This window comes from Anolis sagrei, chromosome 2 (genome assembly GCF_037176765.1).
Source record: "Anolis sagrei isolate rAnoSag1 chromosome 2, rAnoSag1.mat, whole genome shotgun sequence".
Classification (NCBI taxonomy): Eukaryota; Metazoa; Chordata; class Lepidosauria; order Squamata; family Dactyloidae; genus Anolis; species Anolis sagrei.
Genome location: NC_090022.1, coordinates 148360115 through 148386142, shown reverse-complemented (window position 1 = coordinate 148386142; position 26028 = coordinate 148360115). Strand labels below are relative to the sequence as shown.

The 26028-nt window shown below is 42.9% G+C and overlaps 1 protein-coding gene across 2 annotated transcripts in view; it reads left to right on the top strand.

Annotated features, from left to right (window-relative positions):
- The window catches only part of COL5A3 (collagen type V alpha 3 chain), a 180499-nt gene extending 164564 nt beyond the window's left edge, over positions 1 to 15935 (top strand). For both annotated transcript variants that reach the window (XM_067463950.1, XM_060763835.2), the window contains 11 exons: positions 2445 to 2498; positions 3322 to 3375; positions 5468 to 5575; positions 5695 to 5748; positions 6464 to 6499; positions 7950 to 8003; positions 8122 to 8380; positions 8949 to 9061; positions 9389 to 9457; positions 9696 to 9932; positions 14532 to 15935. In XM_067463950.1, coding sequence (XP_067320051.1) covers positions 2445 to 2498; positions 3322 to 3375; positions 5468 to 5575; positions 5695 to 5748; positions 6464 to 6499; positions 7950 to 8003; positions 8122 to 8380; positions 8949 to 9061; positions 9389 to 9457; positions 9696 to 9932; positions 14532 to 14678 — 1185 coding nt within the window. In that variant the 3' untranslated portion in view covers positions 14679 to 15935. The remainder of the gene's footprint in view (positions 1 to 2444; positions 2499 to 3321; positions 3376 to 5467; positions 5576 to 5694; positions 5749 to 6463; positions 6500 to 7949; positions 8004 to 8121; positions 8381 to 8948; positions 9062 to 9388; positions 9458 to 9695; positions 9933 to 14531) is intronic.
- Positions 15936 to 26028: the final 10093 nt, after the last annotated feature.

The window sequence follows — 26028 nt, the reverse complement described above, 5'->3', positions numbered from 1 at the left end:
GTTTGGTCTTTATTGGTCTTTGGATAATGGCAGCATTATTTTCAGGAAGTGAGTGAAGGTACTTGAAGTCCCATCATCCATGGGCCAAGTTTGGTCTTTATCAGTCATTAGATGAGGGTGGCAGTGGTGTCAGTAAGTGAGTGAAGGTACTGCAAGTCCCATCATCCAAAGTCCATCCCCTTTCAAACTGCAGCAGGATGTAGAGTGGATCATGGGGGCTCTGTGTGCCAAGTGTGGTCTTGATTGGTCATTAGAAAAGGGTTGCAGCAATCTTTGGAAGGGAGTGGAAGTACTTGAAGTCCCATCATCCATGGTCTGTCCTCTTCCAAACTGCAGCAGGATGTAGAGTGGGTCACTGGAGCTCCATGTGCCAAGTTTAGTCTCGATGAGTCATTGGCGAGGGTCTCAGTGGTCTCAGGAAGTGAGCAAAGGTACTGCAAGTCCCATCATCCATCTCCAAAGTTTTCCAAATAACACCAGGACGTAAAGTGGGTCATGAGAGGTCTATGTGCCAAGTTTGGTCTTGATCCGTCATTGGATGAGGTTTGCAGAGGTCTCAGAATGTGAGTGAAGGTACTGCAAGTTCCATCATCCATGGTCCACCCTTCTCCAAAACTGCAGCAGGATGTAGAGTGGGTCATGGGGGCTCTGTGTGCCAACTTTGCTCTTGATTGGTCATTAGATGAGTTTTGCAGCAGTCTTGGGTAGTGGAGGTACTTGAAGTCCCATCATCCATGGTCTGTCATCCTCCAAACTGCTCCAGGATGTAGAGTGGGTCATTGAAGCTCCATGTGCCAAGTTTAGTCTTGATGAGTCATTGGCGAGGGTCTCAGTGGTCTCAGGAAGTGAGCAAAGGTACTGCAAGTCCCATCATCCACCTCCAAATTTTTCCAAACAACACCAGGACGTAAAGTGGGTCATGAGAGGTCTATGTGCCAAGTTTGGTCTTGATCCGTCATTGGATGAGGTTTGCAGAGGTCTCAGAATGTGAGTGAAGGTACTGGAAGTTCCATCATCCATGGTCCACCCTTCTCCAAAGCTGCAGCAGGATGTAGAGTGGGTCATGGGGGCTGTGTGTGCCAACGTTCGTCTTGATTGGTCATTAGATGAGTTTTGCAGCAGTCTTGGGTAGTGGAGGTACTTGAAGTCCCATCATCCATGGTCTGTCGTCCTCCAAACTGCTCCAGGATGTAGAGTGGGTCATTGAAGCTCCATGTGCCAAGTTTAGTCTTGATGAGTCATTGGCAAGGGTCTCAGTGGTCTCAGGAAGTGAGTGAAGTGACTGCAAGTCCCATCATCCATTGTCAAATTCTTCCAAACCGCACCAGGATGTAGAGTGAGTTATGCAGGCTCTCTGTGTAAATTGTGGTCCTGATCCATCATCGCTGGCAGTTGTAATGGTCTTAGGAAGGGAGTGCAGGTATTGCAAGTCCCATCGTCCATGGTGCATCCTCCTTCAAACTGCACCTGGATGTAGAGTGTGTCATGGAGACTCAGTGTGCCAAGTTTGGTATTTTTTGGTAATTGGATGAGGGTTGCAGTGGTCTGAAGAATGAGCAATGGTACTGCAAGTCCCATAACCCACGGTCCATCCCCGGCCAAACCACACCAGGACGTAAAGTGGGTCATGAGAGGTCTATGTGCGAAGTTTGGTCCTGATCAGTCATTGGATAAGGTTAACAGCGGTCTCAGAATGTGAGTGGTGGTACTGCAAGTCCCATTATCCATGGTTCATCCTCCTCCAAACTGCAGTAGGATGTAGAGTGGGTGATGGGGGCTCTGTGTGCCTATTTCGGTCTGTATTGGGAGTGTTCTGACCCAGCCCCCTTTGGCCTTTCCTTTCCTCTCTTTCTCATCTCGGAATGTTGGATTTGAGGCTGGCCAATCAGAGACCATATGCAAATTTCCTTCTGTCATGCCCCGTTTCTGCCATGAACCCTCTTCTCCACCAGGGGCTCCTCTTGAAGCTGGCCAATTAGAGACCATATGCAAATAGCACCACAGCGGCAGCCAATCAGAAAGCTGCCACATATCCCTCCGCCCTACGTCCTCCGCACTTCCAACGCATACAAACTTTGACTTTTATTATATATATAGATATAGATATAGATATAGATATAGATATAGATACAGATACAGATACAGATACAGATACAGATACAGATACAGATACAGATACAGATACAGATACAGATACAGATACAGATACAGATACAGATACAGATACAGATACAGATACAGATACAGATACAGATACAGATACAGATACAGATACAGATATAGATAGATAGATGTTATAAGTGCACTCTTTTCTGTCTCATGCTTTCTGTAATCCCTCCTCTCTGCCAGCTCTCTCCCCTTGTTTGGGTCAGGGACTTGGTGTGGTGATCTTTCACTCCATGAAAATTCCCTGTAATGTAGCATTTCTTTTTTTTTTTCTTCAGGGTGAACAAGGTCTACTGGGCGCACCTGGTCAGGCAGGGCCTCCAGGTCCAATGGTGAGTAACAGGAAATGGAGTCCCTTCAGGCCCTTGCATTGGACAGGCAAAACGACAGCTTCCTGCCAGTGAACCACTTTCTTCCACATGGATCTACCTTGCCTCACCTCCATTCATCATGACTTCAGATGGGCCTTCCAGGAAGATTTATTTAGTGAGGGAGGAGCAGTGTTGTGTGTGAGCAACATTGTGGAACTAAGAAGGAGTGGGAGGGAGAAAATAGAAGAGAGAGAAGAGATCAGCACTGGCCTACGTTTCCCAAGTGGTGTTTTCTAAAAGCATGATCATTGTGCACCCAGGTGTATCCAGAAAGTAATGGAGAGAAACAGCTGCTCATTCAGATTCACTGAGCAGCTCTTCAGCCAGAGCACAGGGTTGATTCAGGCTGAATTCACACAGCGGTTGGCAGTCACAAGGTGATGGTTTTCACATGTGAAATAGCCACATCACACACTGCATTCCAAAGACAGTCATCAAGCGAATATCAGCCTAAGCAATGACCATGGGTGTATATGGATTAATAAACCCTTCTTAGAGTCTCTGATCTCTTTGGGGTGATTGGTTTTGTAAATGCTCTTATATCTGCAGGAATCATGCTGCTCTCCAGATACTGTTCCCCTGCAACTTGCATCATCCCTAGCTATTAGGCATGTTGGCTAGGGCTGATGGGAGTTGTGTTCCAGCAATATTTTAAAGGCCACAAAATCTCCAGACCTAGGTTATATGATAATAAATACAACTACATCTGCAAAACTAGATTGTGGCCTATGCATGACCAGAAGCCCAAAGGGCCTCTTAAATACAACTCCTTTCTTCACTTTAGGGTCCAACTGGGCTCCCAGGCCTCAAGGGTGATCCTGGCTACAAGGGCGAGAAGGTGAGTTAAGCCAAACTTCTGCTGTCCAGTGGGAAGATGAAACCTAGACTTGAATGTTGGACACTCCATGGCCTCCTTTCTCAGAAAGTTTTCTGTTTCTTTGCTTGTACTAGTTGCAATTTCCCAGCTAACCATTTTTGAACTTGATCTTAGCTATAGGTGAGGTCTTGCATAACCCCAAAACTAATTAAGCTTCTGTGGCAGCTCAGAGCAGGGCTGATACATTTTCTGTGTTCTTCCCAGAACACATCAAGGATGGGGAAACTTTGATCATCTGGGTATTTTGGAGTACAGCTTCTTCAATCCACCCTCTTGATCAGTGGTTCTCAACCTGTAGGTTCCCAGGTGTTTGGGCCTACAACTCCTAGAAATCCCAGCCAGTTTAACAGCTGATAGGATTTCTGGGAGTTGAAGGCCAAAACATCTGGAGGCCCACAGGTGGAGAACCACTGCTATTGACTATACTATCAGGGCTTTTTGGCATCCATGTAATTTCTCTTCCTCTGAACATCTGGCAAGCCACTTATATGTGTGGTAGTGATGGTCATGGCAATGTCAGTGTGTTTGTATTCACGATTGATCTGTTGTGTCTTGGGGCCATGTCTGTATATTGTACACATAACCATGTCAGCATTGTTAGAAAGCTGAGCCCATTACTACAACAGCTGAAAAATGCCTGCATGGCTGGATCATGAGAACAAGGGCCATCCAGTGCATATAGACTTTAAATAATAGAAATCTCTTTGAGACAGGGGAAACATTCACAGTACACAGATAGAGCTCTATGATTCCACTTTAGCTGTCATGGCACCATCCTTTGGAAACCTGGGACTTGGGGTTGAAAGAAGGGCATTTAGATTTCTCAGCCAGAAAGCTCCCCTGGTGCCTTTGAACAAATGACAATGGTCCCAGGGTAGGACCATTGTGGTTAAATAGGAATAAAAATGCAATAATTCTGTAGTGCTAAAGGGGCCTTGGCTTTATAATCCATGTATAAGCATAAACTTTGTGTCTGGCCACAGACAAGTCATCTTCTGTCATTCAAATAAGGACGAAGCTCATCTGTTTGTTTGAAGAGCTATAAAATGTGATATAGGAATCACTGAATGATTTTTTTTAAAAAAATATTTTTTTATTAAAGTGTACTTTATCTGGCGCTCTGGCTCGCCTCACAGTGAGCCGCTGTGCCCTTTGAACACCTCGTCCAGGTTTCTTAGACACTTCCCGTGAGAAGAAAGTGTCCCTTTAGACCTTTGGTTTGGCACCCTGTGGGCTTTGCAGTCCTTCAGGCATCAATCCACCAGAAGGAGGGAGCTAAAAGCTCTACCCGATCGCATCGTGGTGCTGGCTCTCAGGGAACTCTCAAAGAGTCCAGCCTGCCACCTTCTTCCCTCACCAGAAGTCCCACTGAATGATCATTTTAACACCCCCATCAGGTTTATAATGAGTGTGGAAAGTTGACTCACCAGATATTATTGACTGGAGCATAATCTACTTCTTTTTTCACTCTTCTGGTTGAGAAAATTATTTTTATTTATTTATTTCTATCTATCCGACTTCTCTCCCAGATCAGAGAGAGAAGCAATAAACAACATGTAAACAAAAACATTAAAACCATAAAAAAATCAACATAGTCATCATAGTCATCAAACCACACATCTCATGAAAAGTTATAAAACCCACTGCAACATAATAAATAATTAACCCAACATAATGTAACATTCAATAGAATTAAAATCCCATCTATAGATCACAGATATTTACATCCTGGTTTTTATCTGACCTCAAATTATGTCAGATTATTTATTTATTTATTTATTATTTATTAATGCACTTGTATACCGCTAATATCTCAGCCTAAATCGGCGACTCATTGCGGTTTACAACATTTAAAAAACAATATTCAGTTAAAAGCATAAAACACATATACAGTACAAATTATTGGCCACCAATAACAATCCTATGCATCTCATAACTGGAATCGTAATCCAAAATTCATCGTCCGTGTATAACCAATCCTTAGTCATCACAATTACAGCATTCCTTGGGAGATTCATCTCTTCGTCCTTTAACTTTTCCTATTTTCTTTTAGGGTCATGCAGGACTCATTGGGTTGATTGGCCCCCCAGGTGAGATGGGTGAGAAAGGTGACCAGGGGCTGCCAGGGAACCAGGGAACACCAGGCCCGAAAGGCGACCCTGTGAGTAGATGGGAGCTCAGTTCATAAGGAGGGAGTGGGGAGCAAGAATGTGGAAGGGGGCTCTCTGGAGCAAGGACATCAGCAGCAATTTCTTATGTCAATAACTTTCTTCCTTATAGGGAGTTGTTGGACCTCTTGGCCCCCCAGGCCCACCTGGCTCTCCTGGGCTCTCGGTAAGCATTCTGGATGCTTCATGCTAGAGTCTAGCACTAGATATGCTTTCTAATTGGGCATCAGAAATATACCTTGAGTACTCGGGTCCTCTACCTTTCTTCAATCCACCCTTTTGCTTCTACTTTTCATGTCCTACTTATATTCCTTACTGCAGATGCCCATGGGTTTGTTCATATAGCCCAGTGGTTCTGAACCTGTGGGTCTCCAAATGTTTTGGCCTTCAACTCCAAGAAATCCTAGCAGTTGGTAAACTGACTGGAATTTCTGAGAGTTGTAGTCCAAAACTGGGGATCCACAGGTTGAGAACCACTGATATGGCCCATGCAGTTTTCCTTTCTCCTCATTTTTTCCACCTTTTTCATTGTCTATATGTTTCATTCCAATTGTACAGATGTATTTCCTTTCACAACTTTCCCACTAGGACCATCACCTCTGTGGTGGTGTCTCAGTGTATGCTTTCGCCTAATAAAGCAGTGGGTCCCCAAATGTTTTGACCTTCAACTCCCAGAAATCCTAACAGCTGGTAAACTGGCTGGGATTTTTGGGAGTTGTAGGCCAAAACGCTTGGGGACCCACAGGTTGAGAACCACTGTAATAAACTATATTTGTGCCCATGTGTATTCATAGTACCCTTCTCCCTTTTATGCCATTGCTTTATCCTTACATATAGCCATCATACAAATCACTTTTTTTGCTTGTTTTGTAATTCTGTAGGGATCTCAGGGACAAAAAGGCAACAAAGGTGCACCAGTAAGTATTTTAGGCCTAAGAGTTGCTGCATTGTGGATGGGAATTATGTGGTGGGTGGGGTTGGGCCTAATCTGTTGCCTGAGCTTATTGTGAAAAAAATCCAATTTCTTTGCCCAAGGAATTCAGATATGGGGTCAAATAGAAATGTGCTTTGAAGCCTATAATGATAACAAATGTATCAAAGTCACAGGTGTTTCGTAATGCTTAAACTTAGTATGTTTCTGCTAGTTATGCAAAAACATAAAGAAATATAAATTTTGCTTAGCTTCATTGTACCCACAGCTGTGACATAATCACAGCATTTCAGAGGCATGGATGGCAAACATGCATATACACAAACACCAATATTTGTTTTGCACTCCTAAAAGTCTGATGTAAATAAGGCATTTGTACCCTGCATACCTTTTTTAAAAGGGAAAATGTCAGGTTTGTTTGTGCTCTTACTGTACTGTTAATATTGGCAGTGCAATGACATGAAGGTGAGGGGGATAGAGGGATGGATGACATAAAACAAGGATTCAGAATGCATACCTTGTTTACAAGCTGGTTACTGCTTCTTTAAGCTTCCCAAAGTGCTAGTCTTATAAACTAGACACTTTCTCCTTGTTGCCTTGTTGAAGGGCATCTGTGCTTCTGAAATTAAGTAGCAAAACAGCAGGGTGTTCAGAACATGGTCAACATAAGCACCTATATACAAAAGGTTTCACTAGATGGTAGATACCTGCTCTGGTTATATTGCTAGCTGCACCTGGATTGGGGACCCCAATGGCTCAACTCTGGTCCCAGCAAATCTTGTTAATTTATCTAAATTAGAGATGACAATCAAGCGGGCCCTTCAGATGTTTTGGAGTGCAAGTCCCAGCAATCCTAGCTGACAAAGCTAATAGTGAGGAATGATGAGAGTTGCAGCCCAACATGATCTAGAAAACTGATCCTTAAAATCCAACTTAAAAATGAGCTTTTTGGAAGAAGAATTTTACCATAACATTCCCCTAATCATCTTGTTTGTTCTATAACGGTGGTTCTCAACCTGTGGGTCCCAAGATGTTTTGGCCTTCAACTCCCAGAATTCCTAACAGCTGGTAAACTGGCTGGGATTTCTGAGAGTTGTAGGCCAAAACACCTAGGGACCCACAGTTTGAGAACCACTGTCCTATACAGAGATGACTGTTGTGTGCAGGAGAGTCCGGACATATGCTAAAGTGTGTTATATCTGTACAATCATCACAGTCTAATTTTGAGTTTAGAACTTTAAGATAATATCTCTTGGATTCTAAAGTATCCTAATATTTGCAATGTGCTGCAGATGATAGGGAGGAAGGAAGGACGGAAGTCCTGTGCTGAGGAATAAAACTTCTGGGTGCTTGTTTTATTAGCCAAACATTGCCTACATGATTTACTTGGAAGACATTGTACCTTTGGGTTATAGATATGTTCTATTTTCCTATAGGGACCTATTGGACCAAAAGGTGATCTGGGACTAGCAGGACCCCCAGGACCACCAGTGAGTGATGGTAGAGCAATTGATCAAAGGATTCAGTGAATGTGATCCACTTCTTTCTGCTCTGCTCTTCCTTCTACCCTGAATCACCCTGTGTTGTTTTTCCTCTTCTGACTTCTAGGGCCGCCCTGCAGTGCTGCAGGATCCAATGCCACTGGAAGGTAGTAGGAAGAACCGCCACAACTGGGAGCTCAGGGAGCAAGGAGATGCCCCTGGAACAGTGGATGTGGACCCTGATGCAGATGGACTGGCAGAGGTTCTGGCAGTGCTGAGCTCCCTTCGTGATGAGGTGGAGCAAATGCGATGTCCCTTGGGCACTCCAGAGAGCCCTGCCCGTGTCTGCAAAGAGCTCCAGTTTTGCCATCCCCACCTCACTGATGGTAAGAGTCACAGACTCTATATTTTTTAGTGTATTCTAAATATACACCAGTATAGGCACACTGGATCCCACAGTTGGACAACAGGTTGTTCAACAGGCACTAAGGCAAAGGTGGGAAATCGCTTGGGAGCCAGTGGCCATTTTCCCCTCAAACATCCATGAAATCTCCTCAGCACGAAACTCAAATATCCCTCTTTGTTTCTTGCACTCTGTCTCAAAATAGCACCATTTTAGAAGGACTGCAATAGAAAGATGTTTTGAAAGTAGTATAGTATTATGGGATCAAACATTTCATGCATTGGGTGAAATTTCTGTATGGCTTGGGGACGAAATGTGCCCCAAATATCACTGTTGTGGGATTTGTGGGACTGGTGAGGCACTTTGGGGCCCACAAAGGGTTCAGAGACTGCACATGACCTGTGGACCACACTTTGTCTACACCTGTATTGAAGTTTAGGTTCAGTAGGAAGTGCAGTCCAAGAGTATTGCAAGAGCCGTATTTTCCCCATTCCCACCATGAGAACTGCAGCCATTTCTATGTGACGCTCATTTCTCAAACCTTTCCCCAGGTGAGTACTGGATTGATCCTAACCAAGGATGCAGTCGAGATTCCTTCAGAGTTTTCTGCAACTTCACGGCTGGTGGGGAAACCTGTGTATTTCCTGACAAGAAATTTGAAACTGTAAGTAGTTATGCTCTGTAATTTAAAAAAAACCAGTTCCTCGCCAGACAAGGAACCTCAATCAGTAATGACAGGTAGTGGCTTCCATATGAGTGAGAGAGGCTCACACACTCCAGGTTTGAGACTTAAAGGTACTAGATTCAGCACCATGCATAAATCAAAATACATTCAACACCTTGTATTCAGCTTTCTGAAATCCAGAATGGATTTTCCTCTGCACTGGCATAGAAGGCAGAAAAGACTATGAGCATGGATAACAAGGGACTTGGAAAGGACAGAAGGTGTGTCAGCCAGAATTAGCAATTCATATGTAATCTCTGATTCTAGGTACGACTTGCTGCTTGGAACAAGGAGCAACCAGGACACTGGTACAGCACATTCAAGAGAGGCAAGAAGGTGAGACTGCTATTTATTCTTGCAATTAGCAAATAATTGTGGACTTGGGGGGTGTGTGTCATCAGCATACAGCAATGACGTTCCCCTACCCCAGCCTCTACCTCCCATGGTCAGAATCATGCTTCAAATGAATACTTCGGAATGTGTTTCTGTAAGCAGGTAAATAACCAGGGAGGGGCTGGCTCCTTACCATTCTAACTACTCATATTGTCCCTATCCTCCTCCCCTGTATTCCCAGTTCTCCTATGTAGATGCAGATGGTAACCCCATGCAGGTGACCCAGCTTACGTTTCTGCGCCTGCTTAGTGCCATCGCCCGCCAGAACTTTACCCTCCTCTGCCAAAATGCAGCTGCCTGGTATGAGGCTGACACAAGTAGTCACAATCGGGCCTTGCGATTTCTTGCCTTCAATGGTGTAGAGTTGATGCACAACAGCACTGAAGCCCCCATTCGTGCCTTGTATGATGGCTGTCAGGTGAGTCCTTGGCATTCCAGTCCATTGCCCCCACATCCTTTATTTTAAGCTTGTTTTCCCCATTTATTTCTCTTGAGCAGTGGTTCTCAACCTGTGGGTCCCCAGATGCTTTAGCCTTCAACTCCCAGAAATCCTAACAGCTGGTAAACTGGCTAGGATTTCTGGAATTTGCAGGCCAAAACACCTGGGACCCACACTACTCAAGAGCATACCTGTATGTCTCCTAATGATCCGACATCATTCTGGAACTTGGAAGTGATGGCTCATGGCCAGCCCTGAGCAGGGATAAGAAAATGTGGTACTTTTGATCCACTCTCTCCTGTTTTAATTTTTTGAACCTCAAATTCTTTCCATTTTAGATATGAAAAGCACTGCAAATCAGGTAGATAATTTTTACAAGGAAATAAAATTATTGTGTGTTCGCAAGAAGTCCCCCTCGGGGTGAGAAAAGCAGTATACAAATACTGTAAATAATAAATAAATAAATAGTTCAATTCAATGGACACAGCAGTTTCCCAGCAGAGGTTAGACCATGTTGTGCTTATCTGCTATGTAAAACTCAAAGATCAGGAAGAGCTTAGGAAAAAGAAGTGGCTGCCTTAATTCAGCATAACAATTGTGCTTGATATACAGGGAATCCATCCCAAACATTTTAGAATCGAGCATCTAAATTTGTGTTCATGGATAAATTGATCTGCCATTTTGCTGTTTCCCACATTAAAATTATTTTTGTTTCAAACTTCCGATATAAAAAAGTGACTTTTGGTCAATATGGATCAAAACCAAAGTAAAACAAAGCTCTCACGCTTACTTAGTCTTGAACCTTGGAATGGATAAATTTATTTGCAAGGTATCCATCAAATGTAGTCAATTCAGCCATATATGAATGGATTAGGAGGGCCTTCTTCCCTTCCCAGTTGTCCCTTTCCCTACATTTAGTTCCTCTTGCTTATAAATCCTCTAGGCTTGTCACCTTTCATCTTTCAGATCTCTGGTATCCAACTTAAATTTAACTGTTTGAGATGTTCTGAATGGTTCGGGATGGTAATATTTGCTTAGAACAGTTGGCCCTGGAAACAATATAGAACAGAGATTATTGGCTTCTGACAAAGGTTAAGGTTAAGGTAAAGTCTAGTCGTGTCTGACTCTGGGGGGGGGGTGTATGTTCATTTCCATTTCTAAGCCGAAGAGCTGGCGTTGCCCGCAGATGCCTCCTAGGTCATGTGGCCAGCATGACTACATGGAGTGCTGTTACCTTCCCGCCAAGGCAGTACCTATTGATCTATTCACAAATGTTTTTGAACTGCTAGGTTGACAGAGGCTAGGGCTAACAGCAAGTGCTCACCTCACTACCTGGATTCGAACCACTGACCTTTCAGTCGGCAAGTTCAGCAGCTCACTGCAATTCACAGCCTGGAAAGTGTATGTTGCTCATCCTCACAAAAGGCAGCATGCTCTACCTGCTGAAAAATCAGCTTCCTCTTTCTTAGCTATTTTATTTTTTTCCTTTTCATACCAGAGAACTAGTGAGTCCCTATATTGAGAGAACAGGGGGATAAAAATAAAGTAAATCAATACATAAAGTAAAAAATAGTGCAGGGTAGGTAATGCTTTTTTAGAAAAATAAAAAGAAATAAAGGCTTGTAGGTGTACATAAGCACCTGAACCTTGAATAGAGCACATCTGAGCAGGAATGGCTCTTTAATTTCATTCTCAAAAGAAGCAATAAGTACTTTTAGCCATTTTCTTCCCACTGCAGGAAAATGAAAGTTGTGCACTTATGAAAGACTATTCTGTTTGAGACTGGTTCTTTGCAGAATCCACATGAGGGTTTTCACACTTTAAATGCCGACAACTCTGCAAATTGTACGATTTTACATTTTTTAAAAAGAACACATTAGAATTTAGTACAGAATAAGTAATGAACTGCAAAAATTCCCATCAGTTACCTTTCAAAACTTCCCTGTCTGAGAAGAGACTGCTATGAGCTGGATGTTATTTGGCCCATTTCCAAACCTTTAGTGGGAATGCAGAACATAGGGTCCCCCAAATTTTGTAGGGCTGCAACTTCCTAACTCCATACCACATAATTACTTTCTTTGTAGGCATTGCCACTTGCCAACCATAGCAATCAGGATGCACAGCTGTTATATTGTGTATGGTCAAAGGCTTTCATGGCTGGAATCACAGGGTTGTGGTGAGTTTTCTGGGCTATTTGACCATGTTCCAGAAGCACTCTCTCCTGACATTTCACTTGCATTTATGACAGGCATCCTCAGAGGTTGTGAGGTCTGTTGGAAACTAGTTTCCAACAGACCTCACAACCTCTGAGGATGCGTGCCATATATGCAGGTGAAATGTCAGGAGAGAATGCTTCTGGAACATGGCCATACAGTCCAGAAAACTCACAACAACTTATATTGTAATTGGGTAACTGCAACCCAGATTCCCCTCCTACAAAAAACAATGCAGGAGACAATCACCCATATAAGCCATATGGCTCAAAATTCCCCCTGGCCCCGAGCTCATGTAAACTGTCAGAAATTAGCCCAAGCCTCCAGAACATTCAGGTTACATTTTTGACCAAATATATTCTAATATGGTCCATCTTGGGGTCATGAGGCCAACCTTTCTTGCCAGTGCACTCTAGTTATCCACCCTGCATTACTTGGATGCCACCTATTAAATTCTAAGTTCAGACCTCACAGTTCTATGACAGTTCACCCTCATTAGCCTGCCATGCCCTGAACAGCCATTCCTTCTTTCCACACGACTGTGAGGCCCATTAAACCGACTTAACAAAATCAACAGAGATCATTTCCCTCCATGCTAGAATGTGGTTTTCTCGAGGAATCTCTTCCTCTAGTGGCCATGATGTGAAGAGTCTGATGTCTTCTGAAATATTATTTAATGTGTTCCTTACATATTGTCAGTCACCCCATCTGGTTGGAGTAACTAGAGAAATGATTTTTGGACTACAGTTTGTGACAATTATCACCTATGCTGGCTGGTGGGTTCTGAGAATTGTAGTCCAAACAGTAACTCATCCAGGTCCAACTTTAATGTTCAGGCTGCTGTTTTGTGAAAGACTGGGGACAGGGACAGAATTCTGACATCATAAGGAGTTGGAAATAATAGCTTTCTGGGACTTTTTGGGATCATCTTTAGATTTTTGTGGAATGCAGAGCAAGAATATGGAGCCCCTGGTGGTGCAGTGAGTTAACTCGCTGAGCTGCTGAACTTGCTGATTGAAAGGTCACAGATTCAAATCGGGGGAGCGGTGTGAGCTCCCACTGTTAGCCCCAGCTTCTGCCAACCTAGCAGTTTGAATACATGTAGATGTGAGTAGATCAATAGGTATCACTCCGGCGGGAAGGTAACGGAGCTCCATGCAGTCATGCTAGCCACATGACCTTGAAGGTGTCTATGGACAATGCCAGCTCTTTGGCTTAGAAATGGAGATGAGCACCAACCCCCAGAGTCGGACATGACTGGACTTAATATCAGGGGAAACCTTTACCTTTACCTTACAGTACAAGAGTGAACAAATATGTTACTCTGCACATCTTCCCTTTCCCACCTCATACCTTGTGCAGCTCAATAACAGAAATGTATGTATCCTGGCATGGGATGCTTCTTTCACCATCCTTCCTTTCTGCTGCTGCAAATGAGCCACCCTGGGGATGGAAAAGAAATTCCCATTAGCTGGGAGATTGCTTGTAGATTGATCAAATTCCTCCCTTACAAGACTGTTTACAGAAGCATTTGTGTTTCTTTTGGTTTTCCCATCATTAGGAGGAACTCACAAGCAATGCCTTCTTTTCTTTTCTTTTTTCTTTTACTTCAAATGATGTCTAAAAATGCATAATTCTTAAAAAGTCACACGAGCCCACTTTGGTCACTGAGAAGATTGCATAGCAATTGTGCGCATTAAGGAAAAGCATGCAGGGAAATATGCATGAATTTCCATGTGTGAATCTGGCAGCTCTACATAGAATACAAACAGGATGAGAATGAGAAATGTGATGAAAACAAAACTGACATCTTTAGTTACCCTTGCCTCTTTGGGTTGGAGATAGCTATTTACGTGAGCCACCATTTACTTCACTCATTGATTTTGAGGGTTATTCTGCACTCCTCTTGGTGGAATGTGATTGTTTTCCCCATCGGCAGAGAATTAAATCACTACAAAATTATGTCCCCCTGTGGGCTGCCATGTAAAATAAGGAATATGTCTCCCGTAACTTTAATGGTTGTGTAGAAGAGGGATTTTTCAGCAATTGATGTTTTTGCAAGGAGAATGACAGGAAATAAATGGAAGGGAGGGAAGGGAGGGAGGGAAGGAAGGAAGGAAGGAAGGAAGGAAGGAAGGAAGGAAGGAAGGAAGGAGAAGCAATCAGTCAATCCTCTCATCTGTCCATCTGTTAATGATGCAGGAACCCTGTTCTGTTTTTCACCTGGTAACCCAAACTTTAATTCTTGAACAACTTCAGTGAACACCCCAAAAGAATCACTTTGAAACTGGAGGACTCTTTTCCTACTCCTTCTACCCCAGGAAATTTCTGATGCTATTTTCTCTATCTGCATGCTGTTTTCCAGGTGCGAAAGGGCCAAGAGCGGACAGTCCTGCAAGTTCTGACACCTCGTGTGGAGCAGCTACCGTTGGCTGATGTGGCTGTTCAAGATTTTGGGGACACCAACCAGAAGTTTGGCTTTGAGCTTGGGCCTGTCTGCTTTGGTGGCTGACCCCTCCAGAGCTGAACAGCTCCCTCAAGACTGTGGGACCACTCCTGAGAGAGGGAGGGAGCTCCAAGTTCACTCTCCCAATCCCTGGGAAATGGGGAGCAGAAAAGGAGTCGGCCCTGCAAAGACCTGCCGTTGTATTTAACCAGATGACAGCTTCCTATTTATGCGGCCAAGGTCCCCTCGGGGTCGTGACTCTTGGGGAGCAGCACAGAGCCCAGACTGAGCCAGGGCCCTCATTTTCTGCCGCCCCAACAAATGGTGCTACTACACCTTCTTAGTAAAGCACTGGACTTACACCCCGGCATTGGCCACCTGCAGGTATGAGGATAAGGGAGACCACACCACATTCTGTTATCCTCTCCCATCCTCATGCTCTTCATCTCTGTTTCCCTCAAAAGGCACATTAGCATCAAAAAACATGAAAATTAGTTCAGGCTCATTCTATTGGTACAACCACTCACAAATGGACATGGGCATGAGGATTGGATGGGGGAGATTGAGGAGGAATACTGTAGTTTTTAAGCCAGGAGGAAAACACAAGAGTGGGATTCTGTTAAAGGCCAATCTTTTGAAGGAAGGCTTATCTCAGCATGAGAAGTGGCATCCAACTTATCTAGGTAGGACAGATCCTCTTAAGATTTTCAAGGGAATGAGAGAGTGGGTTGGTGTCTCTCCTAGTGAACAAGACTCAGCCCATGCCATTTCTTTTTGCCCAACACAAAATCCCAACTGTGAGCCTACAGTCATCTTTATGTTGATATGAAAAATTGAAAGCAGCGCTCTCCAGCTCCTGACCACTTTTCTCTATCATTTCGTCCATGATGGGCAGAGAATAAGGTTTTTGAGTTTGGCTCCCTGGGTCTTGTTGCCCTTGTCACGTGCCTGTAATAAGTGGCCAATGCTCTAGACATTTCTGTTCCTCTGTGAAGAGAAGTTTATATGGTGCAGATTGGTTCCCAGTTATCCAAGAATCTGTATGCCTCCTTGGGTTTCCGTTGCCCAACCCTCATAAGAGTGTATGCAAGACAGAGGCCTGAATCCAATGCCTCGCCTTTGGTGCTGTCTCATGTTCATCCCTTAGCACTGACCTTTCTTCACATTCTGGTGCTATAAATGCCTATATTTTTATGCTTTCTCCTTGTATCTCAGGCTGTGGTGCCAATCGGGTATGTGTGTGTATGGTTGTGTGTTGAGTGTGTGTGTGTGTGTGTGTGATTTTATCATCTTTTAACAATCTGCATTAAATCCCTGAACGTGTGGCTGCTCCATAATTTCTGTGTCACTTGGCTGTGCTGGACAGATGAGCACCACCAGAGCTTCTTAGCTCCAACAGATCAGCTTAAAGTCAAATAGTGAGCTGGTTTCCCTGTCTGTTAATATTACAGAGTGACACACTACACACAGAGAAACATAAACATGGAAGGTCTTGTACTATAAAGCAGGACTGTAGAAGTGCCCCTGATCCAGTCTGAGGCCAAAATCAGTCATTTGGATTCAGTCCTTATTCAGTTTTGACCAGACCCAAACCTAAATCTTAATCAAAATTGTGAATTTGATTTGCACTGGAAAACACAAACAGCCATAACTTTTATAGATCCCAAATACGTACATAAGGATTAGGGACATAATAGCTGCTAAAAAGCAATAACTGTGACCAATGCACCCCAGGGTCTTTGGGGTTTCCCTCCCCCCCTTGTTTTCTATTCACTACCTTTTCAGCCTAGAGCCGACATGTTATAGTGATTTGAGTGTTGGACTAATAGGACAGGTGACAAGGTTTCAAAACCCCACTTAGCTGTGAAAATGCATTGGCTCACTTTTGCTATGAAAACTCATTGGATCTCATGCAGACTATAGAAAGTCCGCAGCAGATCTCTGAGGCCCCTTCCACACAGCTGAATAAAATCCCACAGTATCTGCTTTGAACTGGGATATATGGCAGTGTGGATTCAGATAACCCAGTTCAAAGCCGATATTGTGGGATTTTCTGTCTTGATATTCTGGGTTATATGGCTGTCTGGAAGGGCCCTGAGTAAAACTTGCCAAATAAACTCTATATTGACTCTATAAAAGAGTAATCATAAATTGATTTGAAGGCACATGATCGCAACATGGTACAGGGTCAAGGCAGGCTTTGTTAAGAAAAGCTATTAAGGGAATCTGTTGACTAATAAAACTATTACTTAAACCAAGGGTCCTCAACCATTTTAAGCCGAGGGACAGTTCACATTTCCTCAGCTGTTCGGCGGACAGATTATCACTTGAAGAGAACATGAACAAATTCCAGTGCACACTGCATATACCTTATTTGTAGTGCAAAAAAAAAAAAAAGCATGAAAGAACAATACAATATTTAAAATTTAGAACAATTTTAACCAACTTAAAATTACCAATGTTTCAATAGGAAGTGTGGGCCTGCTTTTGGCTGTTGAGATAGTCAAGTTATTTATTTATTTATTTGTATTGTCGAAGGCTTTCATGGCTAGAATCACTAGGTTCTTGTAGGTTTTTTTTCGGGCTGTAGGGCCATGTTCTAGAGGCATTTCTCCTGACGTTTCGCCTGCATCTATGGCAAGCATCCTCAGAGGTTGTGAGGTCTGTTGGAAATAGGAAAATGGGTTTATATATCTGTGGAATGACTGGGGTGGTGCAAAGAGCTCTCTGCTGAAGCTAGGTGTGAATGTTTCAGCTGACCACCTTCATTAGCATTTGAAGGCCTGGCTGAGTCTGGGAAAATGTTCTGTTGAGAGGTGTTAAGATGTGCCTGGTTGTTTCCTCTCTGCTGTTTTGCTGTTGTAATTTTAGAGTTTTTTTTAATACTTGTAGCCAGATTTTGTTCATTTTCATGGTCTCCTTCTTTCTGTTAAAATTGTCCACATGCTTGTGGATTTCAATGGCTTCTCTGTGTAGTCTGACATGGTGGTTGTTGGAGTGGTCCAGCATTTCTGTGTTCTCAAATAATATGCTGTGTCCAGGTGCTCTGCTATGGCTGACTTCTCTGGTTGAAGTAGTCTGCAGTGCCTTTCATGTTCCTTGATTCGTGTTTGGGCGCTGCGTTTGGTGGTCCCTATGTAGACTTGTCAACAGAACATTTTCCCAGGCTCAGCCAGGCCTTCAAATGCTAATGAAGGTGGTCAGCTGAAACATTCACACCTAGCTTCAGCAGAGAGCTCTTTGCCCCACCCCAGTCATTCCACAGATATATAAACCCATTTTCCTATTTCCAACAGACCTCACTACCTCTGAGGATGCTTGCCATAGATGCAGGCGAAACGTCAGGAGAAATGCCTCTAGAACATGGCCCTACAGCCCGAAAAAACCTACAAGAACCTATTTATTTATTTATTTATTTATTTATTTATTTATTTGCAGCATTTGTAGCCCGCCTTTCTCAGCCTCACGGCTCACAGAATTAGCAAATTGCTGCTATACATTTATAAAAAATATAGTTAAAAACATACAACCCGACATTATAAAAACATATATAACCAATTAAAACATATGATCACTGGTATTGTCCTGTTAAAAACCTCATCCAGCAGCATCATCAAGCCATTCAGTGTTCATTCTTCCAATCTATAGCTACTTATTCCATTGCACTTCTGAACACTTGTTCAAAAAGCCACGTTTTTACTCTTTTCCTGAAGGTCAGGAGGGAAGGGGCCTATCTAATATCACTAGGGAGGGAGTTCCACAGACGAGGGGCCACCACTGAGAAGGTCCTGTCTCTCGTCCAGATGCACTTGGGAGTACACTGGGATCGAGAACAGGGCCTTCCCCAGCTAATCATCAACTCCTAGATGGTTCATAGTGAGAGATACGTTCGGACAGGTAAGCTGGGCAGGTAATTAGGATTGCTGTTGTTGTGTGCCTTCAAGTAGTTTCAAACTTAGAGCGACCCTAAGTCTAAAGTTTAGGGTGTGGGCAGGTAAATGACCTTGAAGGATCGCATCCGATCCACAGGCCTTAGTTTGGGGACCCCTAACTTAAAAAAAATCTTCCGATCAACATGTAGATTCATACTTGTAAAGCAAAAATATAAAAGAAGAATGGGATTGAATTAGAAAAGGTAAGTACTGGGAAAACGAGGGAAGGAGAAATAGAAGCTACACTTCACATAATAGTACCAGCAATCTTCAGCATAGCTGTTTCAATACGTTCAGCCTGCTAAAGCAGAACAAGCAAAAGAACACTCCTTATTCTACCAAGCACTGATTGAAGAGTGTTTTTGAGATGTTTACTCCACAATGGAAAAGCTAGATTCCTCCTGCCTTTTCCCCTTTTACAGAACTGTTTTGCAAAAAATTGGCTGTATAGCTCTTGACTCAGACATGATGTGAACTGATGTGATTCAGTTTGGACCTGATTGGAATTAGTCTGGTTCATTACAGTTCCATTCAGGATTCAGCCACATTGTGTCCATACCTCTACCATAAATGTTACCCCATATATATTTTCTTGCTGATAACACTTTTCTCTCTCTGTAGATGGGGCTGTTATATAACTTATGCCTGTATCATCTCAGGAGTAGAGGAAGGCATCATTATGTTTTTGCATCACATGTTGAAATAAGTGGTGAAAATAATATTTCTGAAAAATGGGTACTAGTACTGTAAAAGCATAAACATACTAAGCGAACATGTTCATACACATGCATATACACACAATGTCCCCCTTTCAGTGGTTTCTGGGCCATTTTGAATACGTTTTTTTTTTTTAAATCACATTTTTTACCCTCAAATGTCCATTACTTAGAGTGGAGCAGAAGAATGCAAGTGACTGACAAATTGAAAGTGCTAGCTGCAGAATGTTTATTTATTTATTTATAATATTTATATACCATTTTCTTACCCCGGGGGGGAGGGGGGGGAGGGGAGGGGATTCAAAGCACAAAATCCCAAAAATAATGGCAAAATTCAATGCCTTACATATGTAAATCAAATAACAAATCAACATCATATAACTAAGTATAAAATAAATAAGACAATTCACTATAAGATAAGAAAGGGCATTTAAATAAAAAATAAAATTGAAACACCTAATTAAAACATTAAAATCACATGATCTAAGCACATAGACCAGGCCATTCCAATGTCGATTGTACATATTCCATATTTGCTTCTTGTACTGCATTACTTTTGATTGACAACTGGAAAATAGAGGGAGAAAATGTGGAGGCCGTGACAGACTTTGTATTTCTAGGCGCAAAGATTACTGCAGATGCAGACTGTAGCCAGGAAATCAGAAGACGCTTACTTCTTGGGAGGAGAGCAATGTCCAGTCTCGATAAAATAGTAAAGAGTAGAGACATCACACTGGCAACAAAGATCTGCCTAGTCAAAGCTATGGTATTCCCTGTAGTAACCTACGGATGTGAGAGCTGGACCTTAGGGAAGGCTGAGCGAAGGAAGATCGATGTTTCTGAACTGTGGTGTTGGAGGAAAGTTCTGAGAGTGCCTTGGACTGCGAGAAGATCCAACCAGTCCATCCTTCAGGAAATAAAGCCCAACTGCTCACTGGAGGGAAGGATACTAGAGACAAAGTTGAAGTACTTTGGCCACATCATGAGGAGACAGCAAAGCTTGGAGAAGACAATTATGTTGGAGAAGGTGGAAGGCAAAAGGAAGAGGGGCCGACCAAGGGCAAGATGGATGGATGGCATCCTTGAAGTGACTGGACTGACCTTGAAGGAGCTGGGGGTGGTGACGGCCGACAGGGAGCTCTGGCGTGGGCTGGTCCATGAGGTCACGAAGAGTCGGAGACGACTGAACGAATGAACAACTGCAATACTTTACTAATCAAAAGCTTGGTTCCATAACCATGTCTTTGTTCTCTTTCTAAAGTCCAGGAGGGAGGGTGCTAATCTAATCTCACTGGGGAGAGAGTTTCAGAGCCGAGGAGCCACCACTGAGAAGGCTCTGCCCCTCGTCCCCGCCAACGACACTTGCAAAGCAGGCAAGACCAAAAGCAGGACCTCCCCAGAAGATCTTAACATTCTTGATGGTTCATAAAGGGAGATACGCTCAGATAGGGAAGCTGGTCTGGAACCATTTACGGCTTTATAGGCTAAAGCCAGCACTTTGAATTGTGCTCAGTAGCAGACTGGCAGCTAGTGGAGCTGGCATAACAGAGGAGTTGTGTGCTCCCTGTATGGTGCTTCAGTGAGAAACCTGGCTGCTGCCTGTTGGACCATTTGAAGCTTCCAAATAGTCTTCAAAGGCAACCCCACATAGAGCGCATTGCAGTAATCTATTCTTGATATAACAAGAGCATGGACCACTGGGGCCAAGTCAGACTTCTCAAGGTACAGGTGCAACTGGCGCACAAGCTTTAATTGTGCAAAAGCAACCCTGTTGAACTGGGGATCAGAAGATATTGATTTGCCTTCAATGATGTCAATACCCAATGAGATCTGATTGGCTAGATGACAGTATGGCATTATTATGTTCACTCCATTGTCCCTGATTGGATAGGATCAAGCAAGGAAATAAGTCAAGCTATTTTATAGGGGGCAGGGCAACAGCCACATTGTTTCCCACTCTGGGTGAAAAAAGGCCCACAATGCAATAAATACAAAAAAAGGTAAATAACTACATTGTTTTAATAAAGGGAACGGCATCAATGAACAGACTTGGAGGGGAAAGGGTTAAAATATACTTACACTGTCTCACTCAACAACAGCAACTTTTTAATATTACAAAAGTGTGGCAAGGAGGCATCTAGGGATGGATGTTTGTTTTAACACTGAACTGTGTCACAAAAATCCATAGAAAAAAAATGGAGTACTAAATTTGAATATTTCTTATCTGTCTTTTCCCACACGTTCTTGTTCTTGCTCATTTTATTCATTCTTGGCCATTCTTTGGGCTTAATTAGATTCAGATTTCACTAGTGCTCATTTTTCCTTTTGAATGCCATGGCTTGACCCCCAGCACACAATACAATAGTTTTAAAAGTGAGAGGAAAGAGGAGAGTGCCTGTGATCATGACCAGTGTCCTTTCTAAGGGACATCACATTTCTGAATTAGGCTATAAAGCCAGAGGATTTTCAGGCAATCTGAAAACCCGACTCTTTTTCAAACACTTAACTATTAAGTGGTCCTTTCATCTATGAGAATTTTTCAAAAATACTTCTCTATGGCCACTGGTTGGAAAGTTACTTTTTTTTTTTACTCTAGCACCCAGAATCTATCAACCAACAGCCAGGATGAATACATACTATTTTGAGGCTTGTGAGAAATGTAGCTCAAAAGTTACTCATCCATACTATGGCCATGGATGAAAACGTTCTGTTAGAAAATGCAGTCCATTGCCTCTTTCGAGCAAGGTGGAAAACTTACTTTGGGGCCAAGTTCTGCATTTTTCCAGGGATCTGAAGGCTGCAGATGTGGACATTATTCCACAAGTCTGTAGGATAGGATGGGCCTGCTGCCTTCAAGATATTTTGTATTTTACTTCCCAACCATCCTAGTGATTTACCACATTGCTGGCATCTGGTGGGACTGATGCACAAACTATTTGGGTGACCTGCAGCTGTGGAAGGCCATGAAAGATTTTCCCCAAGGCATTCTGGTAAGGTTTATAACATGTAAAGCCTGAAGCCAGATCTCTAGGTCCAAACCAGCAGATATATCACAGAATGCCTCTTAATAGTAAGCAACTGGTGACACTAAAAGATCAGAGGACAATTTACTCTGCATTTTGCAAGTGAGAAGGTTCAGTATTGCACAAGAAGCTGCAACGCATTCAGGGTCAGCAGTCATTCCTGCTTCACTCCATTGGTCAATGAAATCACCAAACCCAGCTCATACTCATCTTTTCTGTATTTATAAAGCCTCACCTTGCACTCTTAATGGACAAGACAGAAATGAGGAACATACATTCCCTTTAACACTGTTAGGCTACAGTTTCTATTCTTTTGGATAATTGTGATGGGTCTTGCAAGTCAGACAACTTTAGCAGGGCCCACACATCCCTCCACCTTGAGTTTCAGACACGGCAAGGGGCACAGAAGCAGATCTCAGGAAAGTGGGTTGTAGGATATCTCCATTTGCTTTCTGAACTCCCATTAGTTCACATGCACACACACAGACACATTCATAGTCATTAATGTAACCCTGTGTAGACTCCTTGTCAGCTAGGCATGCTTCCCTGACAAGCTGCATCGGGTGACAAGCCACTTAGTGGAACAATTTTGCCCCCAGTCATCTTATACCTTGGTGTTGCATGTTTCTTGTTGCGATCTCGTTGTTTCCGTGTTCTGTTCATGACACTATCAAACAAAGGTATGAGAGAGGAGCTAACAATACCGTCTGCCAATCGAACTGCCCGGGAGCCATTTGAAGAAGGGAGGGGAGATTCTCAAGCTTTCCAAAGAGAAGAAATGAACCAATTTACTTTCCACACATCCTTCCTAAACTGGCATGTTTGGCCATGACAGTCATCATCCTAACCAATGACACTCATTGGCACCTTGGCTTGGGAATGATAGCAGTTCCAGTTCTAAGCACTCTGTGGAGGGTGACACTTGGACTAGTCTTGAGATAACTGAAATAGGAACAGCACACTAGAGCCTCTCTCGGTTTTGTACAAACAGATAACTTGTGGCCAAAAGCTCCCATTTTGTGACTCTTGCCTCGTTTGGTCTACACAGGCTGTTCTTTGTCTGAAAAAAAAAACATAAAAGTGAAGTGGTTCTCCTTGGAGCATTGAAGAATAGCAAATCGTGCTTCACATAGGTCATGAAGTTTTCTTCATTATTTTTCCAAAATTAGAAGTGGACTTCTGACCACTGTTGTTCCCCCTTTTCACTTTGGAACTTAGGTATGAAGGAGCTCAGTGTGACATCCCAATGTCCATTCCCTGATATCCTCAAAATGAAAACCATTCTGCTGAGCCTTATCCAAAAAAACAATTTCTAGCCTTTTTCATTATCTAGCACCAGTGGGTCTTTTTTAAAAAAGCCATTGCACATGATAGTTCATGCCAGACATATCAACTTCATAATAATTACATTGGAGCAAGTGCAGCTCACAGCAATATCTAGCTGTTGTGAAAATTCATTCTCTCTCCTCCCACCTTCTAACTTTTATAAAGTTTATAGTTTATTTCAAAGGGAACCAGAGAAATCTGGTAGTGTAATGAGATGTCATTGCCCTGATAATCAAAAGTTCCTGGAATTAAGATATCTCATGTCTTTGGATTTCACAGGCAGCCCTTCTCCTCCTCTCCTGTCTCCTTATATCCTCTTCATGTTATTCACACTACCCTCTTCACAAATTACAAGTTTATGGTTTCAGGTCAGAACAGTAATGAATCTAATCTAGGCCAATCCAAGGTACCGAACCGCTTTGGATAGATTCTTTCACTCCTCAGATAAAACCTAGAGCAGATTTACGGCAGTCTGGACATGAAAGTCACCAACTACAATGCCAAATGGCTTGTGAGCATGTATCTTAAATCTGCCTCTCAACTTATGACAACCTCATGGGCTTCATGTGTTTTCTAAACCAAGGAATAACCAGAGGTGGGCTTACCACTTCCTTTCTCTGAAATGTAATGTAAGCATCTAGTATTCATTGGTAGTTGCCCATTCAGGCACTAACCTAGGCTGACCCTGTTTAGCTTCCACAATCAAAGATGCCTATGGCAAATACTTTCCAAGTCACTGTCTTGGTGTATGCCCAATTGACCAGACAAGCTTTAATGAAATTAAAAACAGGTTAGTTTTCATTTTTGTACCTCCAAAGGTGATAGGAAAGTGTAAGGTAGAAACAATGAAGCCTTTGTATTGTCAAATGCTTTCATGGCTGGAATCACTGGGTTGTTGTAGGTTTTTTGGGTTGTATGGCCATGTTCTAGAAGCATTCTCTGCCGAGGTTTCACCTGCATCTGTGGCAAGCATCCTCAGAGGTTGTGGGAATGCTTACCACAGATGCAGGCAAAATGTCAGGAGAGAATGCTTCTAGAACATGGCCAAATAACCCAAAAAACCTACAACAACCCAATGAAGCCTTTATTTCACTGGCTTATATGAATTTGGGAGGGGCATTATTGTTCTAGACAAGAGGTCCCCAAACTAATGCCCATGGGCCAGATGCGGCCACCAAAGTCAGCCTCTGCCCTAAATTTACCCAGCCTCTGCCCTAAATTTTAGATTTCAGGTCACCCTAAGTCTGAAACAACTTAAAAGCACAACAACAACAATCCTAATTAATTTGACTAGCTTATTAGCCAACCTTAGGCCCACATTTCCCATTGAAATACTGGTACGTTTATGTTGGTGAAAATTGTATAGTTCTTTCGGTTCTTTTGCATTGCAAATAAGATATATGCAGTATGCAAAGGAATTTTTTCATACAGTAATCTGGCCTCCCAACAATCTAAGGGACTGTGAACAAACCCCACTTAAAATGATTGAAGACCCTTGCTCTAGATTTTCAAGTTGGGCACAGGTTGCTTTCAGTCTGCCAATTTTTCTAGTGTCTTCATAGTTCTGGGCACAGTGGGTGGGAGGTGGGAAGGCTTGCCTCATTACTTCCTACCATCATTCTGTTTGCCCCCTAATCCCCTATAGTATTTATAAACTGATTGAAAGTGTGTCCTTCCTCACATTCCCATTCGCAGCTTCGTTAGGTCGGTTACATTAGCATGCATAGCTATGGCAGAGCGAAACTGCCACTTTTATTTGGAAAAGCTCCAAAATCCACAAAGTCAGGCAATAGTGCCTTTTATTAGGAACAACTGAAATGTCATAAATGAAATGGCCAGAGTTTGGATGTTCCAGAATTTTTAATCAACCTGGGTATTTGGCAAACCTATACAGAAGAGGGGAGAGTTGAAGCGGGAGAGGACTGATTTGGATGTTGACCATCGGTCAAACCTTCATACACACACACACAGAGGGAAGAGAGAGGGGAGAGGGAGGGTCTTTGGAGATGTATGGCTATGAAGACATAGTACAAAATAAGAGTGAGAGGTAGTAGCTATCCAAATTCTTGAACTGAAACAGCCATCATCCCAAATCCTTTGCATTACGCACTCATGGGAGCTGGTGTAGAACAACGTCTAGAGCACAGCTTGCCAAGCTTCTTTTTTTGGACTTAGGCCTTACAGAATCTCCCAGTCAGTTTAGCTTCTAATATCATCTGGGAATGTCACTTGCTGAATGTCACTGGCTGAAATAGACCCTTCCTGTGCTAGAGTCAAATCTTGGTGGTTTCTTCTCACCTTTAGAGTTCTCTCTCCCACTGTGAGTCACCTGGTAAGTAAGAATGACGGAACAATTGAGCCTGCAAAGTCAAGGCCAAGCAAACGTTACACAGTTAGGAAAGAAAGGAAAAAGTTGACC